The sequence below is a fragment of the Camellia sinensis genome, chromosome 5, assembly GCF_055761805.1.
Source record: "Camellia sinensis isolate YWXY chromosome 5, ASM5576180v1, whole genome shotgun sequence".
NCBI classification, from domain to species: domain Eukaryota; kingdom Viridiplantae; phylum Streptophyta; class Magnoliopsida; order Ericales; family Theaceae; genus Camellia; species Camellia sinensis.
The window spans coordinates 26,429,605-26,456,110 of record NC_138965.1 but is presented as its reverse complement, the minus strand read 5'-3'; the positions used below and the strand labels follow the sequence as shown (position 1 = coordinate 26,456,110).

At 36.6% G+C, this 26,506-nt stretch overlaps 1 protein-coding gene across 11 annotated transcripts in view; it reads left to right on the top strand.

Annotated features, from left to right (window-relative positions):
• Positions 1-309: 309 nt before the first annotated feature.
• Positions 310-26,506, top strand: part of LOC114297348 (protein SEMI-ROLLED LEAF 2) — a 52,963-nt gene continuing 26,766 nt past the window's right edge. For 4 of the 11 annotated variants that reach the window (XM_028241780.2, XM_028241829.2, XM_082868436.1 and 1 more), the window contains exons 1-3: positions 324-788; positions 7,041-7,146; positions 7,336-7,385. In XM_028241780.2, coding sequence (XP_028097581.2) covers positions 762-788; positions 7,041-7,146; positions 7,336-7,385 — 183 coding nt within the window. In that variant the 5' untranslated portion in view covers positions 324-761. Of the gene's footprint in view, positions 789-7,040; positions 7,147-7,335; positions 7,386-7,437; positions 8,828-26,506 lie in introns of those variants that run through there. The other 7 variants (XR_014329258.1, XM_082868440.1, XM_082868442.1 and 4 more) reach the window with 5 other exon arrangements.

The window sequence follows — 26,506 nt, the reverse complement described above, 5'->3', positions numbered from 1 at the left end:
ACAATATTTATAAATTAAAAAAAAAATTAAATAAAAATAAAAATGATTTTACAAAAACCATTTTATATAAACTTAAAATTAATTAGATGTTAAGTAAAAATAACTTTAAAAAAACCATTTTATGAAAATTTTTTTTATTATTTTTTTATTCATTAAAGACGACTTTATCGATGCCGTTTTAAGGCAAACGATTTTAATAAACCCGTTTCACTTTATATCCGTTTTAAGGCAAACGATTTTAATAAACCCGTTTCACTTTATATTGAGAATAAAGTAGAAAACGAATAAAGTAGAAAACGCACCATAGAGAATGAAGTAGAAAACGCACCCTAGGTAGGACTAAAATATTCAAAATGCCACAATCAGGGAATTGGCCACCTTTGGAGTGGCTCGCTCGCTCGCTCGCTCTCTTTCTCTCTCTCTCTCTCTCTCTTCAATGTCTTTCCTCTTTCCTCAACAACCCTCTTCAGTTCTCATCATAGTTCGACGCAGATCATCGCATCTCTCTCTTCATCTACCTCTCGCTCTCGCTCTCTCTCTGTCTCTCTCTCTCTCCATCGAAACCCTCTCTTCACTCTACCAAAACCCTATCTGAAACCGAAACCCTCACTCAAACCCTCTACTAATCTGGTTCTAAGATGTTGATTTGGGTTCGGTGATCTCTCTCTCAGGATCTGGGCATCTCTCGGGATTTGGGTTCGAAGTTCACAATCTGGGCATCTCTCTCTCAAGATGAAAGAAGATGAAATTGAGTGAAGAAGATGAAGAAACTTCAAACCCCATTAAAGGTATTTATTTTTGTGAAATTATATTTCTGAAATTGCTTGAAATTAGTTGAGATTCCTTTTGCTTTGTTTGAGATTGATTGAAATTTGTCTGAAATTGCTAGATTATTGGTGTTACTGTTGAGATTATTATTTCTGATTATTGTCTTTCTAGTGATTGTTGTTGTTGTTTTTGAATTTTGTTAAAAAAAAATTATTTTCTGTTTGGGGGAGTTTTGCTGGGGAAGGATGAGGGAGGGAGGGAGGGAGGGAGGGAGGGAGGGAGAGGGGAGGAAGAAAAACATTTGGGATGATGATCTGGCAGATTTGGCAATGCCAAAACTTGGCAGCTGGTATAGTAGCCTACTGGAGAGCTATTTTTGCTAAGAGCATCTCCAATGGTATTTGCTATAATAACGTTGCCATTGCTATAATTTGGCAAAATTGCCAAATTATAGCAATGGTGCTCCAATGGTCACATGCTATTTTGGCAAATCTTAACCAACTCTTTCCAAGTTTGCAGATATTGTTTAAATATTTTGTTTAATTTTGTCTTTTGTTACATTTTTTCAACTGTTTCTAAAAAAAATTATATATTTACGTTATACCCGACTAGAAAAATATAAAAAATAAAAAAAATTGAAAAATTGAAAAAAAAATTAAATATAATTCATTCCACCAAAAAATATACCACTAAAAAAAAAAATATACATATTATTAACTACATTAAAAAATAAACAATTACCAACTACTCACTAACAACCATCTATTATTCACCCAACATTTATTCACCAGCCACCACCTACCAACAATCATTCATCATTCACCCAGCATTCACCAACAACCACCTACCCAACAACTATCCATTTCATCTACCATTCATTTACCAACAACCACCCACCAATTTTCATATCTTCTAAACTCTTTGTACCCACCCATAAAATTTTCTATCTATAATTTTCATATTCACGCATCCACCCACAAAAAACAATTTCACTAGAGCCGTCTTGAATGGAGATTTTGATGAATGATGATGATATAATGATGATGTAACTATTAACAGTGCAACAACAAAGAATACAAGTATTAAACCTAAATCAACCAACTAGACATGTTGGTTCTATAAGTGGTCGTCAATAATCGTGAGAGGGTCAAAGGCGACGAACAAATTTGTAGATATTACTTTGCAGATAATTCTATCTATCTAGAAGAATTTTTCCGAAGACGTTTTCGAATGAGACGATCATTATTTGTTAGTATTTTACATGATATTCAACAAGTCAGTGAGTTCTTCATCCAAACCCAATATGCCATTAGTGCTCCTGGATTATCCGGGGTACAGAAGATAATGGCTGCATTTCGGATCCTATAATACGGCGTACCTGCTAATGCTGTAGTTAAGTACATCAGAATCGGCAAAACTATTGCAATTGCCACCTTGAATTTTTTTACCAGAACGATTGTTACTATCTATGAATGATTATTGCAAGTGGGCAAGCAACGCGGGTTTCCTGGAATGTTAGGGAGTTTGGATTGTATGCACTGGCGTTGGGATAAATGTCTAACTGCCCAAGCCAATGCTTAGACTGGACTACCACAAACCAACAGTTGTACTCGAGGCAGTCGCGTCCTACGACTTATGGATTTGGCATGCCTAGCTCTCTGAATGATATTACTGTTTTTGACAGCTTGCCTTTATTAAATTAACTAGAGTGTCCCTGCTGTCAACTATACCATCAATAATCACGCGTACACCATGGGATATTATCTTGTTGATTGTATGGTATCATCTATCCTCATCGAGCAACGATTGTGAACAATATCTCAACCTCAAGGTTTAAAGAGACAACTATTTGCAAGGATGCAAGAGGCATGTTGGAAGGATGTCGAAAGGGCATTTGGAGTGCTCCAAGCACGTTTTAATATTGTCAGAGTTCCAGCCAGAGGTTGGAGTGGTGATGATTTGTACTACATTATGAAAATGTGCATTATTTTGCACAATATGATCATTGAAGACGAGCGTAATATTCCCGAAAATGAACACAGTGCAGCACTACTGCAAATTGATGCTACTAATAATAACCCATGTCAAGTGTCACACGATCCAAATCAGAAGTACCCCATGTCAAGTGTCACGCGATCCAAATCAGAAGTATGCTCAATTTATGTTGAATCGCTAGAGTATTAGATCTACTGAAGCCCATAATGCAATTCGTAATGATCTAATTGTGAACACTTGTGGTCCTGATCTGGTGAGTTAGATTAAGTTTTTATTTTAATAAAATTGTCTTCATTTGCAACTTTATTGCCTTCATGTCAATCATATATGTATTTTTTCATAATAACATTGAAAAATTAAAATTACACTAAAAATAGTCAACATTACATTGCAAAAACAAAATTACATTGGAACATAAGAATACTCAAAATTACATTGACAAATAAATGACATTGCAAAATTAAAAAATACATTCTCTTTTAATTATTCATCAGGAGGCAAGGGGGAAATAGTAATTTGGGTTGCTGATATGAGCGAACCACTTGGTGAAAATCTCATTTTTGCACATTATGTAATATGTAAAATGTCCGTAGTTATTATCAAATGTTCTTCCTTTTTGATCTCAAGTTCTCTCATCTCCTGCAAATGTTCTTCTTTTTTGATCTCAAGTTTTTTCATCTCCTGTAATGCTTGAACCTTTTTCTTCTCTTTCAGTTTTTTTCATTTCATTCTCAGCAAGATGTTGGTTAAATGCTCTTTCTTTTTGATCTCAAGTTCTTTGATTTCCTGTAATGCTTGAACCTTTTTTCTCTTTCAGTTTTTTTTTTTTTCATTTCATTCTCAGCAAGGTGTTGGTTAAATGTCTTCAACAAATTGTTAAATTTGTGGACTTTAGCTTCAACAGCTTGACTTTTCCGAAGCAATTCTTTTTCAAATTACCATTTTCCCCTAATTCAGCCCCGAATCCCCTATGGAGCATTTCTCTTGAAGACGACAATAGTTTAAGTGTTGGTAACAATCCAATCGGCGAGGGTACTCTACAAGGGATAAAGGCCTATGGGTAGGAAATTTGCAAAAGAATTGCTTTGGAAAAGTCAAGTTGTTGAAGCTAAAGTCCACAAATTTAACAATTTGTTGGAGATTTAACCAACACCTTGTTGAGAATGAAATGAAAAAAACTGAAAGAGAAGAAAAAAGGGTTCAAGCATTGCAGGAGATGAAAATATTTGAGATAAAAAAAGAAGAACATGTGCAGGAGATGAGAGAACTAGAGATCAAAATGGAAGAACATTTACGGACATTTCTCATTTGGATCCTTAGATGAAAGCATATTACATAATGTACATAAATGAGAATTCCGCCAAGTGGTCCACGCATGTTAGCAACCCAAAATTACTATTTTCCCTTGCTTTCTGATGAATAATTACGGGAAAACGTATTTTTTAATTTTGCAATGTCATTTATTTGTCAATATAATTTTGAGTATTTTTTATGTTCTAATTAAGGTTTGAAAAAGCGGCCACAACCCTTACGTAATGCTGTTACGTAACGGTTGTGGTGGTTACCGCCACCCGTTACGGCCGCTTTTGCAGTGATTGAGATTCACAGGCAAGGTTTTAAAAAGCGGCCGCAACCGTTACGTAACGCCGTTACGTAACGGTTGTGGTCGTTACCGCCACCTGTTACGGCTGCTTTTGCGGTGTGATTGAGATTCACAGGTGTATCGGCTGTAGCGGCTGCTATAGCAGTCGTAACGGTGCCATAACGGCCGTAACGGCCTGTTACGCACCATTACGTAACGGTTTCGAATTGCTTTTTTCGAAAAAAAAAAAGTTGAAAATGGGGAAGAGAGATAGAGAGAGAAGAGGGCAGATGAAGAGGGAAAATAGAGGAACAAGAGATAGAGAGAGAGGAGGGAAGATGGAGGAACAAGAGATAGAGAGAGAGAAGAGGGAAGATGAAGAACATGTTATTGATTTGTTGAAGCTGTAAGACTTATACTATTATATTTAGCTGCTATCATTCAACTATTTCGTTTGTGTGTGTCTATCTATATATTATTTGATAATAATAATAATAATAATAATAATAATAATAATAATAATAATAAGTGTGGTCATTATCTATTTGGCTTGATTAATATATATATATATATATATATATTTAGGCTTTTATTTATTCTCTTACTTTTGTCATTGTTTATCTTATATATAATAGTTAGTGATTGTTTTTTTGTATAATATAAAGTCATTAATTATTAAAATAAAATGTAAAAAACTCAGTTTGTAATGATTTAAAAATATTAAATATATTGGATCAAACTAAAAAATTTATAAAAATTAATCAATATTTATTTTAAAACCCAATAAATATGATCATGGAAAAAAATATGCGTATCGGTAAGTTTTTTTCAAATTGTGCGAAAAATAAAAAAATTCACGGTTACGGTTCCGGTTACCGCAACCGTTACGTTACGGCCTTTACACCCCGCAACCGCAACCGCTCCACCGCCACCGTTACGGCAACCGCAACAGCTTTTCAGAATCTTGGCAGCAACCCTATGAGGATCTGGTGGTGATATGGTACTGTGGACCTGATCCACAGTGCTGAAGTTGTAAGTACTCCTCGCGAGTCATGTATAATGGGTCCGCTTGGGAGGCACAGGGAGGTAGGAGGGAGGTGGTTGGTCAGGCATGCGGTCATGAGCCTCATCAACCGGGGCACCAACTTGTTGCGGGATGCGGGATAAGCTATGCTGCCATTCCTGCTGCCCGAAAGTCGGATAAGCAGTGTCGATCTCCTCAGTCAAATCAATTAGTAGGCCATTCAGCTCGAAGAGAAGTGTGAGCAAGTTGACAAATGGCAGGGGCCAAGCGATAATTTGTACATATGCATCCAGATCATGTGCTCAAGCGGGTACCTGATAACCATGTAGGACCCGGACAAACTCCATTAGGCTCTTAGCTTTATGCCCAAGTGGAAGGGCATTCTTATGTATTACTGAGTCAATGAATAATAAGTGGCCAGTCAGCTTGCTCGGGCGCAAGCACGTGTAACTTGCGTCATCGTGGGCCCTCGGGAAGTACTCTTAGATGAGGTGGTGTATGGGTTGTCGACCCTCAGCCTAACACTTGTTCAATCATGGATTCTGTTATGTTGACGATATGGCCATCAATAATGGACAGAAGTTCTACACTAGTGAGCGACTCGTACATGTTCTGGTAGAAGAGCCGTACCAGACGAGGATAAGTGGGCGCCGTAACAGTGCAAAGGCCCAACTATTGTCGAAGTACGTGAATAGGTGTCTTGATGAACATTTGTGATTTTATGCTGAATATGATGTGACATTGATTCCAACATTAGACACCTGTGGTACAATACCAAGAATCTGAGCTGAAATTTTTTGTCATGTATCTACATATCAGATTGTTTCTTCTTTTATGCTATGCTATGTTTTGAGCTTGGATTTGTCAAGGGATTGGACAATGGAATGGAAGGGAAATCAAATTTGTATATTCATTTTTTATGGGTAAGCAAAAAAAAAAAAAGAAAAGAAAAAGAAAAAGGAGTTTTTTTTTGACAAATATCTACTCATTTACCTCATTTTATGTTCCTAGCTTTTTTTTCCCTTTCCTTTTGTTTCCAGCCACAAATCCAAGATTCAAACATAGTGTTAATGGCAGAAAAGAATTTCTCAATATATCAGTTTTAGTTTTACTTGTTGATACTGTTACCTAAATGATTCAAAGAAAACCTGCATGAGTGTGTTGCTTTCTAAGTAAAAGTAAAAAGTCAGTTACATTGGATGTTTACTAGGGCACTATGTCTTTTGGGAATTAAATCTTGTCATTTGTTGATTGTGTTAATGCTTAACAGTAGACCACTGGAAAATAAACTTTGGAAAATTTTGCAAATAGTTGGAGGGTTGGAGTTCTCTCCATATTCAGTGATAAATTCTGGTGTTCATTATGGTGCATGGGTGGTGCTTTTAATGGGCTCAGCCTTGCAGGGATTGGGAAATAGAAGTCTGAACAACTTAAAGAACATGCTGTTGATTTTTTATTTTAAGTAGTTCTTTTATTTGTATAGTAACTAGACACAAAAGAAAATATGCAGTTGAAATCGAAGTACAAAATCAAACACATCAGTTAAGAAGAATGTTCTGCATTATGTTTATTCTTACTTGGACATGCATGTTGTTCACCCTATCTTTAAGCCATACCGATTTGTAATTTTTCTTTTATACTATCTGTTTTTAACCTGATGCATATGGATAGGTAGATGGAACTTACACACATAATATTGAAAATTTGGTTCACAAAGTATGTACACTAGCTCGGGAGACCACAGAAGAACATGAAAAAAGTTGCTTGAGGGCATCAGGTTTGCAGTGCCTTTGATAGTTCGATTTATTTTTCGTGGTGCAATTAGTGATCCAATTTTGTAAAAGAATTCTTCTACCAGATTTTGGAAATTTTCCTTCACTATATCCTTCGATTAAAACTGTTTATTGTTTCCTTTCTATTTTTCTAGATGTAATTCTATTTAATGATTAGCTTTTTCCCCTTGCAGGTGTGGTTTATGGCGGGGTTTTCACACATTTTTTTGTTGATTTTGATGAGGTTAGTAATTTTTTCCCTGCGTTACTTAAAGCCATTTAATGGCTTGCTGGACTCTATAGGGTTTCTGAGAATGGTTGTGGAGTTTCTGAGAATAGTCAATTAATTTTTTTTTACAAATTTTAGTTGAACAACGTAAAACTTAATTACAATGGATTATTTTTATTTGGTAAATTACTTTTATAAGTTTTATTGCACAAAAACAACAAAACAAGGCATACCCCATAACAAACAAAGAAACAACAGTCTCAAAGAACCTTAAAAGCAATCAAGACAAGAAAACGAGTAGAAACCATCTAATCAAAGCAATAAAGACAAACAGAACCTTAAAAGAAATTTCCGTAGGTTACAATTATGCCTATTCATTCCTCCAAAAAATTTTGGTGTTCCTTTCAATCCAAACATGATATATAGGGGCAACAAAATGATTACTTGCTGATTGAATGATAAAAGGACTGTTCTTTCCCTATGGTGGGCTACCCAAAAACACTCTTAATCCATCTTCAAGGGGTTCCTCATAATCTGATTCCTATCCAACATTTGCTTCCAAATATGTTTGGAAAACATACATTCAAAGAATATATGATAGTGATTCTCCTCATCTTTGTTGCTTAACACACAACAAATATCATCAACAATACCATCTTTTAAATCAATTCTTTGTAGATGACCTCCCTTGAACACTTAACCACTTTATGAAGGCCTATGCCCAAACCAAACCTTTGGTACAATTACCAAGGAGATTATTTCTTGAAACCCAAGAATTCTCTTGTCACAGGTTCATTCACATATTGTATTTGATTAACTCCTTCCCAAACAGGAAGCACTCAATTTTCATGGGACATAAATTTGGAGAGATACACTGTCTCTTTCTGTCAATCCGACTTTGAACACGCTGTGTGTGTGCAATTAGTTAAACGGATATGGTTTACAGCAGCAGTGGTTGACAATGAAATTTACTGCATGTAGTGTTTTACCCCTTCAATGATGTAGTATCAGGGTTAAATCGACCAATGAAAGCAAAATATAGAGTTATTGAAGATTTTAAAACTAAAGAAGTTAGCAAAAGGACTTGGGAAGTTAGGTTCTTGTGATGTTTTATATTTGTCCTTACAGTTAATGAAGAGAAAAGTCATTTGAACATCAAAAAAAAAATTTAATTTTTACACAAGAATTTTCGAATAAAAAAAATTGACTCAACTAATTTGGGGAACACCAAATTATTTTTCTGACAATGAGCAACAAATGATTCATGGTGTAGTGTGTTAGGATGATCGAACAACACTGTAATTTGCAGCACAAAAGTCTTCACGCACTCTCATTGTTATGTCAGAGAGAGAAGAAGACACAACAACTCAATGAAAAGCCACCATCCATTGAAAAATGAAACTATGGGTACTCTGTTTGGGTTCCCAACCCAAAATCTCGGCAATCTTGAAATACTGGTAAGTTGTTGCCTAGAATCATGTCATGGAATAGGGTGACCATTTTCTTTTGATATGTTGCTTTGACATTACAATGTAGCAGTAGACTTCCATGAGGTGATGAAGGCCTTTGGTAAGATTCTGATAACAGAGCTCTCTGGTACTACCGTTGCTTTCAACTCCACAATGGTTTGCAAAATTGTCACTTTTTTGTGTGACCAACTCATGAGCCTCATGACCAACTCATGGGCCCCTTCCCCACAGCCCATGGTTTCTCTCTCACTTTGGAGTAATCTTATGTGGTTGGTCCTTGCTCTAGCAATTGTGCACAACTTTTAGACTTGTTGGCTCGGATCCTTGTAGCTCTGATATCATGTTGAAAATATAATGACTCATTCCTCCTAGGAACTCATCATAGCATTTTGGACGCTGGCAAAACATATTGGGCACTAACAATAAATAAAACTCAAAACAAACCTATGTCTAAAGTAGAGGCTTGTGGAGATGGCTAAATTTCTTCTTCTTCCTTGTATAAGATAGAGTTTTTTTGGATACATTAAGACTCTCAAACATTAGATCATTACATATACCTTCACATATGCATACATTGTGAACCTAACCACATTACTCTTACAAATCCCAAGACTCTAATACATGAATACAAACTTCTAACATATGTAACATAAATTCTAAATTAATTTGTAACAATTATTCTATTGATTTTGTGGCTGAGAAGCATTTATCAAACAAACCAACGATACGGGTTTGCTTAATCATGATAATGCAAAGTAGTCTAGGGAAATATATCCCCGTGTAAAAAACATACATTGTGACCCATAGATACAACTATTAGTCATTATTGTGAGTTGTAACTTGTGATGCGAAGTCTCTTGTCCAGTCATATGTTGAGTCTCTTCAAATCAATAGAAAAAAGAGAATGCTTGCACACTGTCCAACTAAGTCACATGTATAGACCCCTTATTAAGGATATGAATGACCCATGAGTGTTGAATTTTGTAATCTTCGGTTTTGTTGTTGTGGGTGTCTCATATCCTACCCGGTTTGTGCTTATGACCCACTTTGTGACCCACATGACCCGAGGTCTGACCCAATTCTCGTTGTATTGGGATCTCAGTATTTATTATGGTTTATTTCGGTGATTAGGGTTATGAGATTAGAGTGAACTCTTATTACAGACGGCCTTGAGAGAGAGAACCGCTCTTTGTAGTTTCTCCTTCAATTCTTCACCTGCGGACGTAGATTTATAGCCAAGAACATGTATATCTTCGTGTTCTCGTTTTCATTTGTTCCATCATAGCAGTGACCTTGGTCAATGATATTTGGAATAAGATGGTCATTAGATTGTGATGGGTAGTTAAGCACACCAAAAATAAACACTATACCTAAATTCTTTAGAATAATTGCAAGTCCATGTATCAATCCACAGGGACTAATGTAAAATTAAACTAATTCAGCTTGCTAGATTCCTAAATTAATTTTGATAAAAATGAGAATTGAGAATTATACTAGCAATAAATATTAAAGTTTATGAAATTGATTTGGGCAAAATCCTAGAGCAAAGAATCCACCACTAGTTGCATAAATAGGGTTTAACATCGGCCATTAATTGCAATCCGGTTTGAACTACCCAATGTTTCATAATTACAAGTTTGAAACATTGAAACATTGAAACATTGATCAAGAGGATTGTTGTTGCGTTCAACGTATAGGCACGAATCATTTCAAGTAGTACGAGTTGTTTGCCCTAAACTAAAGTAGCAACATGACTCATCTCTTGTAGCATGACTCATCTCATACTTTGAATACAACACAAAGAAAACTATTGTATGAAAAGCATTATTTAGTCACAAAAAGAATACTAAAAGAGATAGGAAGACGTGATATTAAAACTTCTAAAACACTCATACAACTTGCTTAAACCTTTCAAATAATCAAAACCTAGTTAAAACTGTATTTATATGGCTAGGGTTTCATCAAAACCCTAGAAAAAAGAGAACTAGCCACTTATGGAGGAGTGGGAAGAGGTAGAGGATGAAGCCGCTATGGAAGACAACCTTGAAGCTGCAACATTTTCGTTCTCAAAACCCTAGCTTTTTTCTTTCGTCAGAATATATTCGAACCCTAGAATAGCCTTTTTCCCTCTAGGGGTAGGAAATTCATGATCGGGATAGCGGACCAAAAGCTATGGAACTTGGGTGTGGGTCTTTGTCGATATGGAATGGCCTTACTTTTTCTTTTATTTTTTTGTTTTACGCCCCGTAACTCTTCCTCTTTTTATACTTTTCTAGCAAAATAGGTGACTTCATAATTTTGGCACGCTTTTTGAGGTTGGCCTGCATGTGCTGGAAATATTCTTTTATCTATTGTTATTATTTCAACTACTAGCATTCCTGTTATGCTTATTTTATTAAACGCTGCTTGTTAATCTGTTACTACACACTATTCATTATTTGTGAGTATTATTATTAGGGTGGGTATTTTCGGATTGTAGTATCTTATTGAGCTCATCGCTCATTGGCATTCCCGTTGCCCTGGCATTTTATGCTAGGAACCGAAGGAAACACCGAGGTCTTGGAAAGGCGACGTTCAACCTTGGTTAACTTGAGGTGTGCCCTAGTCTCATGAACCCCTTTCTTGAGTTATCTAGTTTTCTCTAGTTTTTCTTTTCTTCTTTATTTTTATTTTTTATATTTGTGTTTTTTTGTCATGAATGTACTAAGACCATTCTTTAAGTTTGATTTGGAGTTGTAATTTAAGAACTTTTAATTTCTGTTTTGTTAATTAATGGATGATGGCAAACTTGGTGGCAACAATGATTAGAAGTTCTTAATTAAGAAAAATTGATTTTAAGTTTTAAACATGATGTCCTCAAATTTTGGGGCGTCACAACTTGATATCAGAGCTTAGGTTGAGAAACCCTTGGGACCTTGGGAAACCGTAAGCGTACTTGTTAAACAACTTATTAGTGGTTATAGTAAGCACTTTTGTAAGTTACTAAGTGAAATTTTGATTTTTGTAGATGGCAAACCAAAATCAGAATGGATGGTTGGAGAAGGAACCTGAGATGTTTATAGAAGAACCTATTGATTAGGAGGAGAATCTAGAGAAGGATCCAGAAAAAGAGTGGGAAAAGAACTTGGAAGAGGAACCCATTGAACAGCGACCTATAGAGGGAGAGCTAGAAAACGCATTATTGGAAGAAGTTTCGGAGTAGGAGCTGAGGATGATTCCGATTCTGAGTCTGACTCTGATGAGGAAGTGGAGGAGTCTGATCCTGAATCCTCGATAGAGGATGGCCCTGAAGCGACTTTGAGACACATGAAGGTGCCGTTCGTCCTGCCATATGGATAGGCAGTGCTATTGGAGGAGCTCGCCTAGAATGGATATGTTTATCGGGCTAGTTCAAATAAGAGAATATCTAGACAACAATATCTATCGAGTATAGAACCTACCACCGCAGTACGTCGCAAACAAGGGTGATGCGTTTCTGCTCCAACATATCTAGACTACCCAACCTTCTTTCGGTCATGAGATCCCTACCTGCGTGATTAGGTGGATGATGTGTCAGAATGGGGTGCGGATGGTCCTTGTCCGCTGGGACTGTTATTGGTTTACCCGATGAGGCATGAGAGTTGGAGGAGACAGTGTGTCAACGTTGTGCCCACTTGCTTGGTTAAGAGATGGCAAGTGTAGAATTTAGGACAACAACAAATTCTGTAGTACTTAATTGTAATAGTCCTAGTTTCTAACTTATGGTTTCGGCGGAAATACTGCAATGCGATGGGAAGGGCACTTTAGGAACAAATCAATTAGGCACGTCTGTCAACGGCTTACGAGAATTCTGACCTAACCGCAATCACTACTAACGGTCTAACCTCTACGCGATTTGGGTGACGTCCCACTAACCCTAACACTGTTCTACCCATCATTAAGCACAAACCCAGGAATATTACTTAATCATATTATTCTTATATTAAAACTAAATTATGCCATACATGGTCTCATGATCTACTGTAATGGAGGTGGTGGTCTTCGAACAGACGCCCACGCTACTATGTGTTCCTATATTTGATTCTGTTTACGAATTATATGTTGATTATGGTTTTCTAATTGCTAGAGACCCCAAGGGTCATTAGGGAAGATGGAAAGAAAGTTTAAAGTACTATTTTTTCTTCGATATAAAATTCTAATAATTCATTCAAAATAACAAGTAAATCAACAGGGGGCATACGTACAGAAGACAGAAGAAATACTTACAATCAGTACTTGTATTTTATTATACTTCAAAGGAGGATAGTACACACTTGATGAGAAGAGATGAGAAGAGAGAAACACTCTGAAACTTTAAAATATTAAACTTACAATATCCGTGCCTTCAACAAGGGTGAGGCATCCCTTAAATAGAAAAGAAAAGAAAACAAGATAAGGATGAGGAGGACAGGTGGCGTGTCCTAGATGGATGGAGTTGATCTTCCTTATCCTCTTCAAATTGCTGCTGACGTAGCTCCTTATCTTCCAGTGTCGGCAAAGGACAGCTGGCTGAATAGCTGTGGAATGGCAGACAAAGCATCTTACTTTAACCTAAAGTTGCTTGTTGCCTTGTGGAGCTGGAAAGGTACTGGAGCGGAGTGGGAGACAGAATTATTCTTCTTTGCCTTTCCCTTTTTTATCCTGGCTCATCTTTTCGGCAATAAAGCCAGTGAGAGAATCCCAAAAATCACCTAAGTTGGGATCGTTGTCGGTAGGGTCTTGAGATTCTCCTGCTAGGACTGTAAATTCATTTTCATCCAAGAGTGGATCAAAATGTTCGTCTTCTTCTGGACCACCATGGCTACTGGAACCAGACTTCATGCTGGTATCATCTATGGAGAATGATTGCAAGAATTGTTCTTTCATAAAATCCATACTTTTAATAATTAATTCTTGCTCAGATAAGGCGGGATATTTTTGTCGTAATTCATTTTGAATTTGGACAAAAGGATTTTGAACTGGAGTGGTTGGGAGTAATTTCAAAGTGGCATCCCAGCAAGCCTGAGAATGAGCTTTAATTTTCTGTATAAGCTGCTGTTGTTGTTTGGGAGAATCCATCCCCTTAGTCCACCATTTATAAAAGAAAATTCTTTTTAAACGAGGAATTTTATTATGGAAATCACACTGGAAGTCCCACTTCCAAATCCATGGGATTCCAAAACGGATGACAAAGTGGACTGTAGATTTGGATATGGAGATATCCTTACATGCAGAAAGATGACTGTATGCCCCATTCATTAAATGCCTGGCGAATGGGTTCTTGAAAAGCGTCAATTTGGATACCAAACTTATCCCATCAAACGAGAAACCAGTTGGGGAGATCGTTTTGTAAGACGTCGGGAAGAACACGGAAAAACCAAGAGTGGCTCTGAGGGGGATTTTGATAATAAAAAGCAAAAGAAAAAGAATCAATGTAATCCCAATAAAAGTATCAAGACTCCTTATTGCGAATCTCAAGAGATCTGGTAACATGGGGATGCATACCCCAAGATGCCATGGGCATAATATGCTGGATGGTGGCTTTACTGTAATTGATTGGACTAGCAGTACGATTGGGTTCAACCAATGTATGCTTGAAATCAATGGAAGCAGTTTCTGTAAGGATTTGCTCATAAATATACCTATATTGATCAAAATGAGGAGGAGAGTGCTGAGTTGTCAGATACCTTCGTTTGATCTCCCAAGGATCCTTCATCCACTGGATATCTTCTGTATTAATATAGAGAACAGTGTCTTCTTAACTATTGCCCTTCTTGGCCACATTCGTAGCACCTTTTAGCCCTTTCCCATCGCATTGCTGTATTTCCGCCGAAACCATAAGTTAGAAACTAGGACTATTACAATTAAGTACTACAGAATTTGTTGTTGTCCTAACTTCTACACTAGCCATCTCCTAACCAAGCAAGTGGGCACAACGTTGACACACTGTCTCCTCCAACTCCTATGCCTCATCGGGTAACCCATAACAGTCCCAGCGGACAAGGACCATCCGCACCCCATTCTGACACATCATTCACCTAATCACGCAAGTAGGGATCTCATGACCGAAAGAAGGTTGGGTAGTCTAGATATGTTGGAGCAGAAACGCATCACCCTTGTTTGCGACGTACTGCGGTGGTAGGTTCTATACTCGATAGAAATTGTTGTCTAGATATTCTCTTATCTGGACGGGCCCGATAAACTCGTCCATTCTTGGTGAGCTCCTCCAATAGCACATTCTAAACATTGCCTTTCCATATGGCAGGACAAGCGGCACCTTCATGTGTCTCAAAGCCGCTCCCTATTCAATAGGTTCCTCTTCCAAGTTCTTTTCTCGCTCTTTTTTCTGGATCCTCCTCCCAATCTTCTAAAAGCATCTCAAGTTCCTCCTCCAACCATCCATTCTGATTTTGGTTTGCCATCTACAAAAATCAAAATTTCAAGGGTTTCTCAACCTAGGCTCTGATACCAAGTTGTGACGCTCCAAAATTTGAGGACATCATAATAAGGTTTAAAACTTAAAATCAATTTTTCTTAATTAAGAACTTTTAATCATTGTTGCTACCAAGTTTGCCATCATCCATTAATTAACAAAATAGAAATTAGAAGTTCTTAAATTACAATTCCAAAACAAAGTTAAAGCTTGGTTAAAAAAGGAAATGAAAAAAGAAAGAAAAGAAAAGAAAAGAAAAGCTAGAGAAAACTAGATAACTCAGGAAAGAGGTTCATGAGCTCAATAAGATACTACAACCTGAAAATACCCACCCCAATAATACTCACAAATAATGAATACTGTGTAGTAACAGAGTATCAAGCAACGTTTAATAAAATAAGCATAACAGGAATGCTAGTAGTTGAAATAATAACAATAGATAACCAGAACAATGGCAAGTGGAAGCCATGGTTGTTAAAATCGCGATCCGGATCGTACGATCCTACGATCCTACTTTGCCAAAACGATCCAGATCGTTGTAGGATCGATGTTATAACAGGATTGCAAGTAGGATCGTGTAGGATCGCATGGGATCGTGTAGGATCGTATGGTAGGATCGCAAGTAGGATCGTAGATTTTATGATTTTTCACCTTATTTTTAATATTTATCTGTTTTTTAATAGAAAGTAGGATCTTATGATCCTCGATCTGATCCTACGGTCCGATCCACTAGACCCTCTCACCGATCCTACTTAGTATCCCGATTTTAACAACCTTGGCGGAAGCAGTAATTCATCGTAAGGAAAATGCCAAACTTTTCATTTGAATTCTCATAGGTTTAGTTTATCAGATGAGTCAAAGTAACTCCCAGCGGAGCACGGGCAATTCTGACTCTCCCTTGATCAAATATTCAAATGTTACTTGTTGTAACTACCAATGATGCCCACGCACCAGGGTTACATACTCGAGTCGTGACATCACGATCTATACGCACCAGGGTTACACGCACCACCAACCTTATATCGCCTATACCGATAAGAGCCAAAATACCTTCCCCTGCCATGTTAGGGCTCGCAACTCACTTGCAAAAGACTTTGAACCGGGCTCACCCCATCACTTTTAACTTTTAATGCATCGGTTTAAGTTCGTGTTGCTTTACTTCGTCAAATTCACATTTTGATACATGCGTGAGTTTTAGTTTGAAAACCATAGTGATGTCAGCACACTTCTTATTTTCAGCATTGAATTATTTGACTAAAAATAATGAAACCCATACCAAACGAAGTTCAATTATTACAATATTTTAATTGGTGCTAGTTCATTGAGTTAGGAAAATATTTCGAGAGAAGTCTAGGCTAGAAATGATTTTAAGGCGGAGAAATAAAATTTGAAAGAAAATTGGTTTCTGGGACAGTGAACTAAAATGATGTCAAAAATAAAAAGGTAAATCTGTGTTTAAAAAATAAAAAGGGGCCTCAAACGTTGTCAAAAAAGAGGTAAAGGCAGAATGTTTTGCTAGATTTTGAGTTGAGAACACATTTACAGGGAGCTTGAAGACTAAAAACCAATGGAAGATGGTCAAATAATTTTGCTAAGAAAGTTGGACAGAATCTGTTGCATTTTAGTAAAACTGCAATTTCTCCTCTTGAACTTATCCATTTTCTGTGAAATTGGCGGCAAATGAAAAATAACTCATATATCTAGCTATCCCAAGTTGTTTTGCATAAAAATAAATTCTGTAAAAAAAATGACGGATATTTGAAGTGGCTGTTTGTGCTGAGTTGCATGCAGCAGTTGAAAAGCACAATTTATTCTTGGTATAAAATGCTCTCTAACGACTTTGTAAAAATTTGACCATGCAAGGAACATGTTTGAAAGATCCCAGTAGCTTCAGACTTTCAAAACAAGCGTTGTAGAATTTATTTGAGTATCTCTAATTGCATGAGAAATTTTAAAAGTGCTGGAAAACAATTCTCTGAACAAGGATATGATAGCTTAAAACAATTTTAACATGCTTCTACATTCTTGTAATTTGATAATAATACATTATCAGTGTTGAATGATATATCTAAAGATGGGTATAGTTAATATTCTTACCTCAAGAGTTTTCAAAATTTTTGCTAAGTGTTGAGACCTCCCTTCCTTTCCTTTCTTTCTTCTCTTTCTCTTCCTCTGTTTCTCTCCTTCTCTTCAGCTGTGTTTGTGCAGGAAAAGAGGGGCTGAAATAGTGCTCTATTTGTAGGAGTTTGGAGGCAACATATTTTGTTTTTGGCAAATATATATATATTTTTTCCCCTGACTTGGGATCTATAAGGCATGCTTGATTCCTAGGCCTTGAGTTTGCAGCCTCCTTGGGAAGGAGGGTGGCTGAAATCCTCTGCCAAAAATCTGATTTCATTTTTTTTTTTTTGGTGTGTGTACAAAATAAAATCAATGTATTTTTAACCTATTCACTAGATGTTTTTCTCCCTTAGTTATTATTTATTTAACTCATTTAGTTTCTACAATTGTATTTAGATACAGAAATTTAATCATAGAAAGATAAATAAATTTATGTAAAGGAATTTAATATTGGTATTAATCATGATGCTATTAACTTTATAATTTAATAATTTAATAATCACTATTAATTGACCTAATATTATTATTAACAAATTAACTAGTTGTCTAAAAATTCAGGTTCTTACATCCTATCCCCCTTAAATAATTTCATCCTCGAAATTTTAACGCGTACCTTTATCTTCAAACAACTGAGGGTAGTTGGCTCGTATTGCTCCCTCTCTTTCCCAAGTGCCACAACACTCGCACCAAGTGGATAACTTTGCCTCTCAGGTTCTTTTCTCGTCGATCCATAATCTTGGCAACTTCATTGAGATCAATCTCTCCCCAGTTGATAACATGGGAAGGGTGTGGCTCATACTTCCGTAACATTGAGATGTGAAAAACATTGTGCACCGTTGCAAGCTGTGGTTATAGTGCTAAACGGTATGCCACTCTCCTACCTTGCTCATAATTTCAAAGGGTCCCACATAACAAGGTGCAAGTTTTCCTATCTCCACCAGTGGCTATTTCACCCTCATTTCACATAGGTTTTTTTTAGTTTATTTTTGGTAAGTATTTTTATTTTTAAAGGGTAGATTTTTAGTTGAAATTAATGAACTTTGTACTAATTGTTAAAAAAGAATCAGTCCGTAAAAAGTTCATTAATAATATGTACATGAAGATCAACCCAAATGATGTGATGAAGATCAACCAGATGTAAGACTTACACGAACCCTTTGGAATAGTGGAAGGGCATTATTGTGGAGAACTGAGTCTATGAATAGTAGTCATGCGGGGAGCTTGCTACCGGTGTAGTCAAGTGAAAGAATTATCACCATGTGCTCCCGAAAAATGCTCCTGAATCATGGTATGGGGAGGGTATCATCTAGGAAGTGACTGTAATGCTATGATCATCAATAGTAGAAGAGAGAGTCGGAGATGATATCATGGGCTCCTTGTACATATTCTGATAAAAGAGCTGAACCAAACACGGGTAGGTGGGAGCGGACAGGTCATCCTGAAAATACCGAATGTTGAACTTTGTAAGCTTGTGGATCGGACAATGAGCCCACTCATCTCGGGGTTGCTCAAATGGTGGTGAACTACTATTGAATGGAGGAAATCAAACTAAAATAATTTTTTTTTTTGAATGTGAAGCCGCACGTGCGGGAAGCTAGTTTTTTTTTTTTTTTTTAATATATGGAGCAACACTACAAAACTAACATGAATCTACAGATTTTCTATGGCTAGAGTTAAAATATGGTAAAAACAGTGGGGTAGAAGGTCGCCGGAGTTTTGGTCGGGTGGTGCGCCGGCGGTGATGGTGAGGTTTGGGTGAAGGTTGATGAAGATGGATGGTAATGTGGTCTTGGGTCAAGAGTTGAGAAAGTGATAAACGATGGGGTAAGTGGTTTTCAAAATCAGAATTTTTGTTTTTTTTTGTTTCGTTTTTTGTTCAGCGTTTTCTGCACGTGCGGGGTCCTAGTCGCACATGCAATTGCCTTATATTAGCCCAGTCCGCACACCTGCAATTAAGCAAAATGATTTTTTGGGCAATTGCTACACATGCAGAAAATTCACTGCACGTGCGGTGTAGTTTGGCGCACCAGATTCTAAAATTTGATGGGTCATTAAGCACACCAAAAATAAAAACTAAACTATACACCTAAATGCAAGTTTAGGTATCATGGACTAATGTAAAAATTAAACTAATTTAACTTGCAAGATTCCTAAATTAATTTTGATAAAAAGATTGATGAGAATTGAGAATTAAAACGAACATACAAAATTAAACTAGCAATAAATATTAGGGTTTATGAAATTGATTTGGGAAAAATTCTAGGGTAAAGAATCCACCACTAGTTGCATAGATAGGGTTTAACATCGGCCATCTCACTATAGATCAAATGGTCCAGACACCAATAGTCTAAGCACACGGAGGAGATGTTTTCCTCAACTTCTGAACTTCACTTCCTAGAAGTATGTCTAGTAGGAGCTTTATTGCTTATAGAGTAGACTTACCTAGTTCTTCTAGACAATCGGTATCTGATCATATTGAATCTAAAATTAGTAGTGTTCCTACTCAACACTCTATTCCCGATCCTTTGGAATCAGTCTATCATAGTATACCTTCAAGTTATTCTACACCAGTTGTAGACCTAGACCTTAGAGGAGTTCATATATCTGAAAACAAAATACCGCATGGAGTTTACCGTAGACAAGACAATGATAGTGAAAATCCATTAATCAGGAATTCTATCAGCCAAAGAATTTAGAAATTGGTATTTCAAGCACCATAGACTAGAACAATTAATCTTTTTCAAATATCAATTCTATGGACACCTGAATAGGGTACAACAAATTATACCTTTTAATGAATGGTTTTATGATTTTATCATATCTTACAAGAACTTATCTGCGAAACAAATTAATAATTTAGATAATTATTACAAGAATTGGAAAACCGTAGATGGTAAAAGCCTTAGTGCTATTCATCCTCCACCTGAATCTTTAGAATTAGTTCCCAGGTCTTCTTCAACTTCATCTAAACCTTTGGTTATATCACCCTACACTAGACCTCAGCATACCAAAACAAATGATTTTGTTACTGTAGCTCATCTTAATTCATTTGTGTTTTCAAACTGTAGGTCAGCAATTAATTCGAATTGAAGAATCTATTCAGAATCTTGAACAGAATCATAAGGATAGGGACAAACCTAAGGAACCTATTCACAAAACCAATCTGAAACCACCTCTAGAAATCACAAATTTTAAATTAAAATCCACTAAACAGAATGATGAATTTCTAGATAATATTGTTAACCAAATAAAGAACATCAATATCACAATTTCAATGTTTTAGCCGCTCAACCCCAAGTTATTTCAGAATTTGAAATCGATTTAGATCCTACTCAAATATTTCAAATTCGGCATAGTCGTCTGGATATGAAAGACTAGTAGGATTGCTTTTACAGGGCCTAGTAGGTATTATTACCAACCCCTCAGGATATTTTGTACAAAGAAGACTTTCTTCATTCTCAGAAGTCTGTCCATTGAAAAAATATCTATGAATGGAACATAGAAGGTAAATCTGAATATCAGGTCTTTGAAACTATACATCAAATTCTTATGTATGCTTGTGTCTTTTGTAGTTATTGGTTTTACCGGAAGCCCAACATTCTGAAATCCTTGATACTGTCAAGGTTGAGGTCAATCCTCTTACCCATTTAAACCAGACTAGAGAGGATGCTGTTTATACACTCTCTTAGGCTATTTTACATCATTTTACACCCGGAGTTGCCGACACCAATAGGGGTCTTGAACTTTTACAAAACTTAAGATGCCCATCTCTCACTCACTTTTGTTGTTACAAGGATGTCTTTCTTATGGAAGTCATGTAACGATCTGAGGCCAATAGTGAACACTGGAAGGCCAAATTTATCGATGGCTTACCATATACCTTTTTGCTAAAAAAATTAGCAAAAAGCTTAGGGACAAATGATGGCCTAAGCATTCCATATCATCAATATAACTGTGACCAATTAATTTCCATAGTCATCCAGGACTTGCACTTTGTAATGATCTTAAACTTTAGTATCAAATGAAAAAACAAAATCTAACAAGACGAAAAGAATTAGGTGAATTTTGTGATCAATTTGCTTATGACACTAAACTTGAATATCCGAAAAAACAAAAACAACAAAGAAAAATGAAATCCTATAAAAAAACAGTATAAAAGAACAAGGAAATATTATCCTAAGGAAAAATCTTCTTTCTTTTATTTGAAAAACAAGAAAAAACAATCTGTAACCACGAGATAGAACAATGACAAAGTAATAGCAAAATGTTAATGGACTTCGTGAAAGAATAGTACTCGAATATCTTTGAAAAAGAATTAATGGTTAAATCTATAGACTTCATGAAAGAACGATTCTGTCAAGCTATTAATACAGACTCCAGAGACGATGTCTCCATGAAATCCGTAGCTAGCCAGAAGGAAGATGATAATGCATTCTCTGCATTACCTAGAGAATCTCAGGATCCTAATGAAAAACCAACACTAGGTGATTTTGGGGATTCTCTTTCAAAAATGATTTCAGAAAAAACAGACAAGAACAGGAAGGGTAAGGATAAGGTTTGAATCTTTTGAACCTTTGAATCCTTTGCACTAGCCGAATTCCATGATGCATGCCATGATATTTCTGCATTGAGCCAGCTATAGTCGACTGTGGGATATTTTCGGGGGGTACTCGAGCACACCCAACAGTTCAGACTCCCGATCTCCTAATCTAGTCTCACAATGTGAAACGTGAATGAGAGTCTAAATCTAGCAACTTTTATAGAAAATCCATTTTATTACAAAACCTTTGCCAGATTTTAGAAAAACTAGGAAACCTGTGACTCATGCTAAAGGCCACTGTCCGTCATGGATTGAGCACCCCAGCTCACCAATCAAAAGATCGGCTATGAGTTTTAACAAAGCTAACATTACTATGTGAAGCAAGCAAGTATAGATTGTGTTACTCATTTTGGGATGCTTTGATTCCATGCGTTTTGAAAGGTTTTTTTTTTTTGAATAAATGCACAACTCAAAGAAAACTGAGCCCACATGCTAAACAATTAACATCATTCCAACCCAAGCAACACAACCTTCATCTACTGGCATTTATTGAGATATATCACTTAATCACGTAGCTGCATGTTAAGATAGTGGACATAGTAATAATGCAATACATACACAACTAGGATGCTAAAACCAGAAATGCTCACCTAGTATTCATCTATGGTAAGCCAAAAATTCCATGCTATAGACATGTGCATGATCGTATATGCAAATAGCTAATGTAATACATACACAAAATGCAACTAGGGATTCAGATACTAATACTTGACATGTGAATCATCTCAAGGCATGAGGTAGCGCACATAATCATGTTTCAAATGATAAATCCCACAAATGCAGATGAGCTGAACCCCGTATGAAAAGTGGATGCAAGGCATGGATATGATGAATAAAACATGATGCTTATCAAAAGACATAGAAAGCATAGAAATAAAAGGGATAGAGCGACGTGAGATTTGAAGTTATTACAACAATGAATGAATAAAAGACGTGGGTTTGGAAGTTATAACAACAATGAATTGATTCAACCAAATTAAGCTGAATCTAACAAATCATAAGAGAACAAAAAACAAAAGTGCAAACGGCAGCCTCAAAACCCAAGGAGATCACCCTTCAGAAATTGCTTTGTTCTGCCTGGAGAAGGCCAGCCGGCTATATGAAATATTTGCTGGCTGGATTGTTTCCTGGCCGGCTGGATAAAATATCCGAGGGAACTTTGCTATACAGCAGAGCCAAAACAAAACAACAATGCACCTTCTACCTCTTTCTCTCACAGAAACACTTAAGGAAGAGGTAGAGAGGCTCCAGTCCTCAATTAACAACACAAGATGTTATGTACAACCAGATATTTACAACAGTTCATCAAATGAAATAGAGATTGAGGTTGGAAGAAATCAAGCCCGAGAAATAGATGGAAACCTGTATTCATCTCTTTGTGGATAAGGGCCTGAAATCCATGCTTAATAGGAGAGAGTAGATTGCCGCCATTTCTTGGTGGAAGCTTTTCAAAGTAAGAAATTCGTCAAAGATGATTGAAGACTCCTCTTCCTACTCATGGAATAAGGATGTGACATCCCTTTCCATGCTCAACTTGGATTGAGATGAGAGTTTTCAACTCCTTTGACCTAAAAGCTCTTACTTCACTTCCAGGAAAATAACAACTATGAAAACCGACAACTTTCTCAACACCAAACCTCAAGAATCATTCAACTACCTCCTTGCAACAATCACGACTACTCATTAAAGTTGAGTATGGATTGAAACACATGAACCAACATGCTTGGATGATGAGGGAGGTGATGAAAAATTGTATGAAAATGGAAGAAATTACACTACAAACTTGTGGAGTGGATGGGTGGGTACTTTCTAACTCCCTCCACAAGGTCACATGATTACAATACACTAACAATGAAATATAAAGCTTGAAAATGAAGAAAGAGTGAGAGAGACAGAAGTTGAAGAAAAGGTCAAAAGTTCACCTCTTGAAGAGAGAGTGAGCTTCTTGGTTATCAAACTCAACAAGATGTTCCAATCCAAGGTTTGATGGTGTTTAGGTAGTGTAAGCAAGAAGAAGAGAGGTTGAAGATGAAGTGGTAGGATATGGCTCCTTAATAAGTCTCTTGGCCTTTAGAATTTTTGTAACGCTAAGAAATGAACCAAAGGCATGTTTTCATAGAGTTTTGGGATGAAAATATCTAAGATATTTGTGTAAAAGTCAGAGAAAAAGCTGAATTTCCTGAAAATACTCTGTACCCAAACAATTCAGCCGGCCGTATCATTATTAATCCGTCTGACCACATTTTTTATCCGGCCATAAGTAGTTATATGGCCAGTGAGAAAAATGTACCGCTGAATCAATAGTGTAAGGCTAGCATAACTTGAAACAAAAAACTAGTATTTTCAAAGAATTCCACCCTTCCATTCACTCCCACTTCGTCCTTTGCTCAGTCCACTCAAAAGACAATGTTTGGAGTTCGAAAACTCAAGCCTCGGAACATTATAGAAATGTTTTGAACTACTTAACCAAAACACTTTGAAAAATGGTTTTAAGAGAGGCAAAAATGGTTTGGCCAAAGCGGGTGTAGGTTGAGATAGTTGGGATTAAAGCTTGAATTTTGGTTTCCCTACCGAGGAATTCAAAAGATTGCACATTGCAACTTCATCATCGGGTGCTTGGAATAGAGCGCCCAAGTCTTAAGGTTGGTCAAAATGGGGTGTCTACACCGACGCATCAGGACAAAGGCCAGCTCAGGCCTGAATCCGAAGTCAAAAGAGGAATCTCTCTTTATGTAAAGTTTTTTGTCCTTGTCCCCCCTTCAATCACTACTTTTCCAAAAGTAAGAAAAGCTGAGGGGATATCTTTTGTCACCACTGATCGAATTGACAAAAGTTGGATCAATAATGTGATTAACATTGTAAGCAATGCACCGCCCAACATTATTTTCAACTTTTACTTTTGAGTCTATAAATTGGGAGTTTTCACCTTTTGTTGAGGCACACCTGATACTAAATAGGTATGCAGAATGGATTGAAGATAAGCACGTGTTTGTCAACGGCTTATTGGGAAAATGCCAAGGAGCAATTTAATGCAAAAATGGTTGTAACCCCATACGAGACTTGGGTGACGTTGAATCAATTCAATCCCTACTTAGCACAAATCCAGGAATATCTTTTCATATATAATTATTGTAATTAATACAGATTATTACATATATGATCTCATATATCGATTATGTAGATGCTAGTTGATCCAAAATATTCTGATACAAATTGATTGAATGTTTGTAACTCTTTCTGATATCTATGTAGTTGAGTTAACACATAAAATCTACTGAGAACAATTTCATTATTCGTAAGACATTATAATTAAATACAAGAAATACTTACATATCTGCAGATTTTGGAACAACTACAAACTGAAGGTATTACAAAGGGAGAAAGAGAAACTTAAACTACTGAAAAATTAAGTGTGCCTCAACAAAGGGTGAAGGCTCCCAATTTATAGACTCAAAAGTAAAATGACTGGCTACCAAAAGAATCAGTAAAAGTTGAAAATAATGTCGAGTGCACTGTGAGCCCCATCGTTAATCACATTATTGATCCGCCTTTTGTCAATTCGATCAGTGGCGACAAAAGATATCCCCTTAGCTTTTCTTTGATTTTGGCGAAGTAGTGATTGAAGGGGGATAAGGATAAAAAATACTTTACGTAAGGAGATATTCCTCTTTTGACTTCGGATACAGGCCTGAACTGGCCTTTGTCTTGATGCGTTGGCTGTGATAGACAGTTGGCTTAATGCACAAACGTCATGGCATGCGTCATGGAATGCGGATGTATTTAGTTGGGGCAAATGGTTCCAAGGTTCAAAAGATTCAAACCTTATCTTTACCCTTCCTGTTATTGTCTATTTTTTTTGAAATTATTTCTGTAAGAGAATCCCAAAAGTCACTAAGTGTTGGTTTCTTCATTGGCGTTGCGGATTTCATGGAGACATCGTCTCTGAAGTCGGTATTAATGGCTTGAAGGAATTGTTTTTTCATGAAGTCCATAGATTTAGCCATTAATTCTTTTTCAGAGATGGCCTTCTGAGCTCTGAGTGCAAGTTTTGGATCAACAGGCCTTGGTATTGGCCTTGATTTGCTGTATTAATTCAGTTTGGTTAGGCTCCATGCCCTTAGTCCACCATTTATAAAAGAAAACTCTTTTTAAATGGGGAAGCTTATTTTGATAATCACATTGGAAATCCCACCTCCAAATCTAGGGAATACTGAAATGTATCAAAAAGATGACAAAGGATTTGGACATGGAAATTTCAAAATTACCCTTGGTATGAGAGTATGCAGTTTGCCAGAGATTGAACTTAGTGCGGATTGGATCAGGAAGAATATCCAAAGAAGGACCAAATTTAGCCCACCAAACATAAAACCAATTGGGTAGGCTAGTGCAGAGAGTATCCAGGCAGACCTTGATGAACCAAGAATGCGGATGAATGGGATTTTTGTCACGACCCCATCCCGCCCTACAAGATGGTGAGGTGACCGGCTAGTAATCTTAAATTACCAAAAGCCTAATC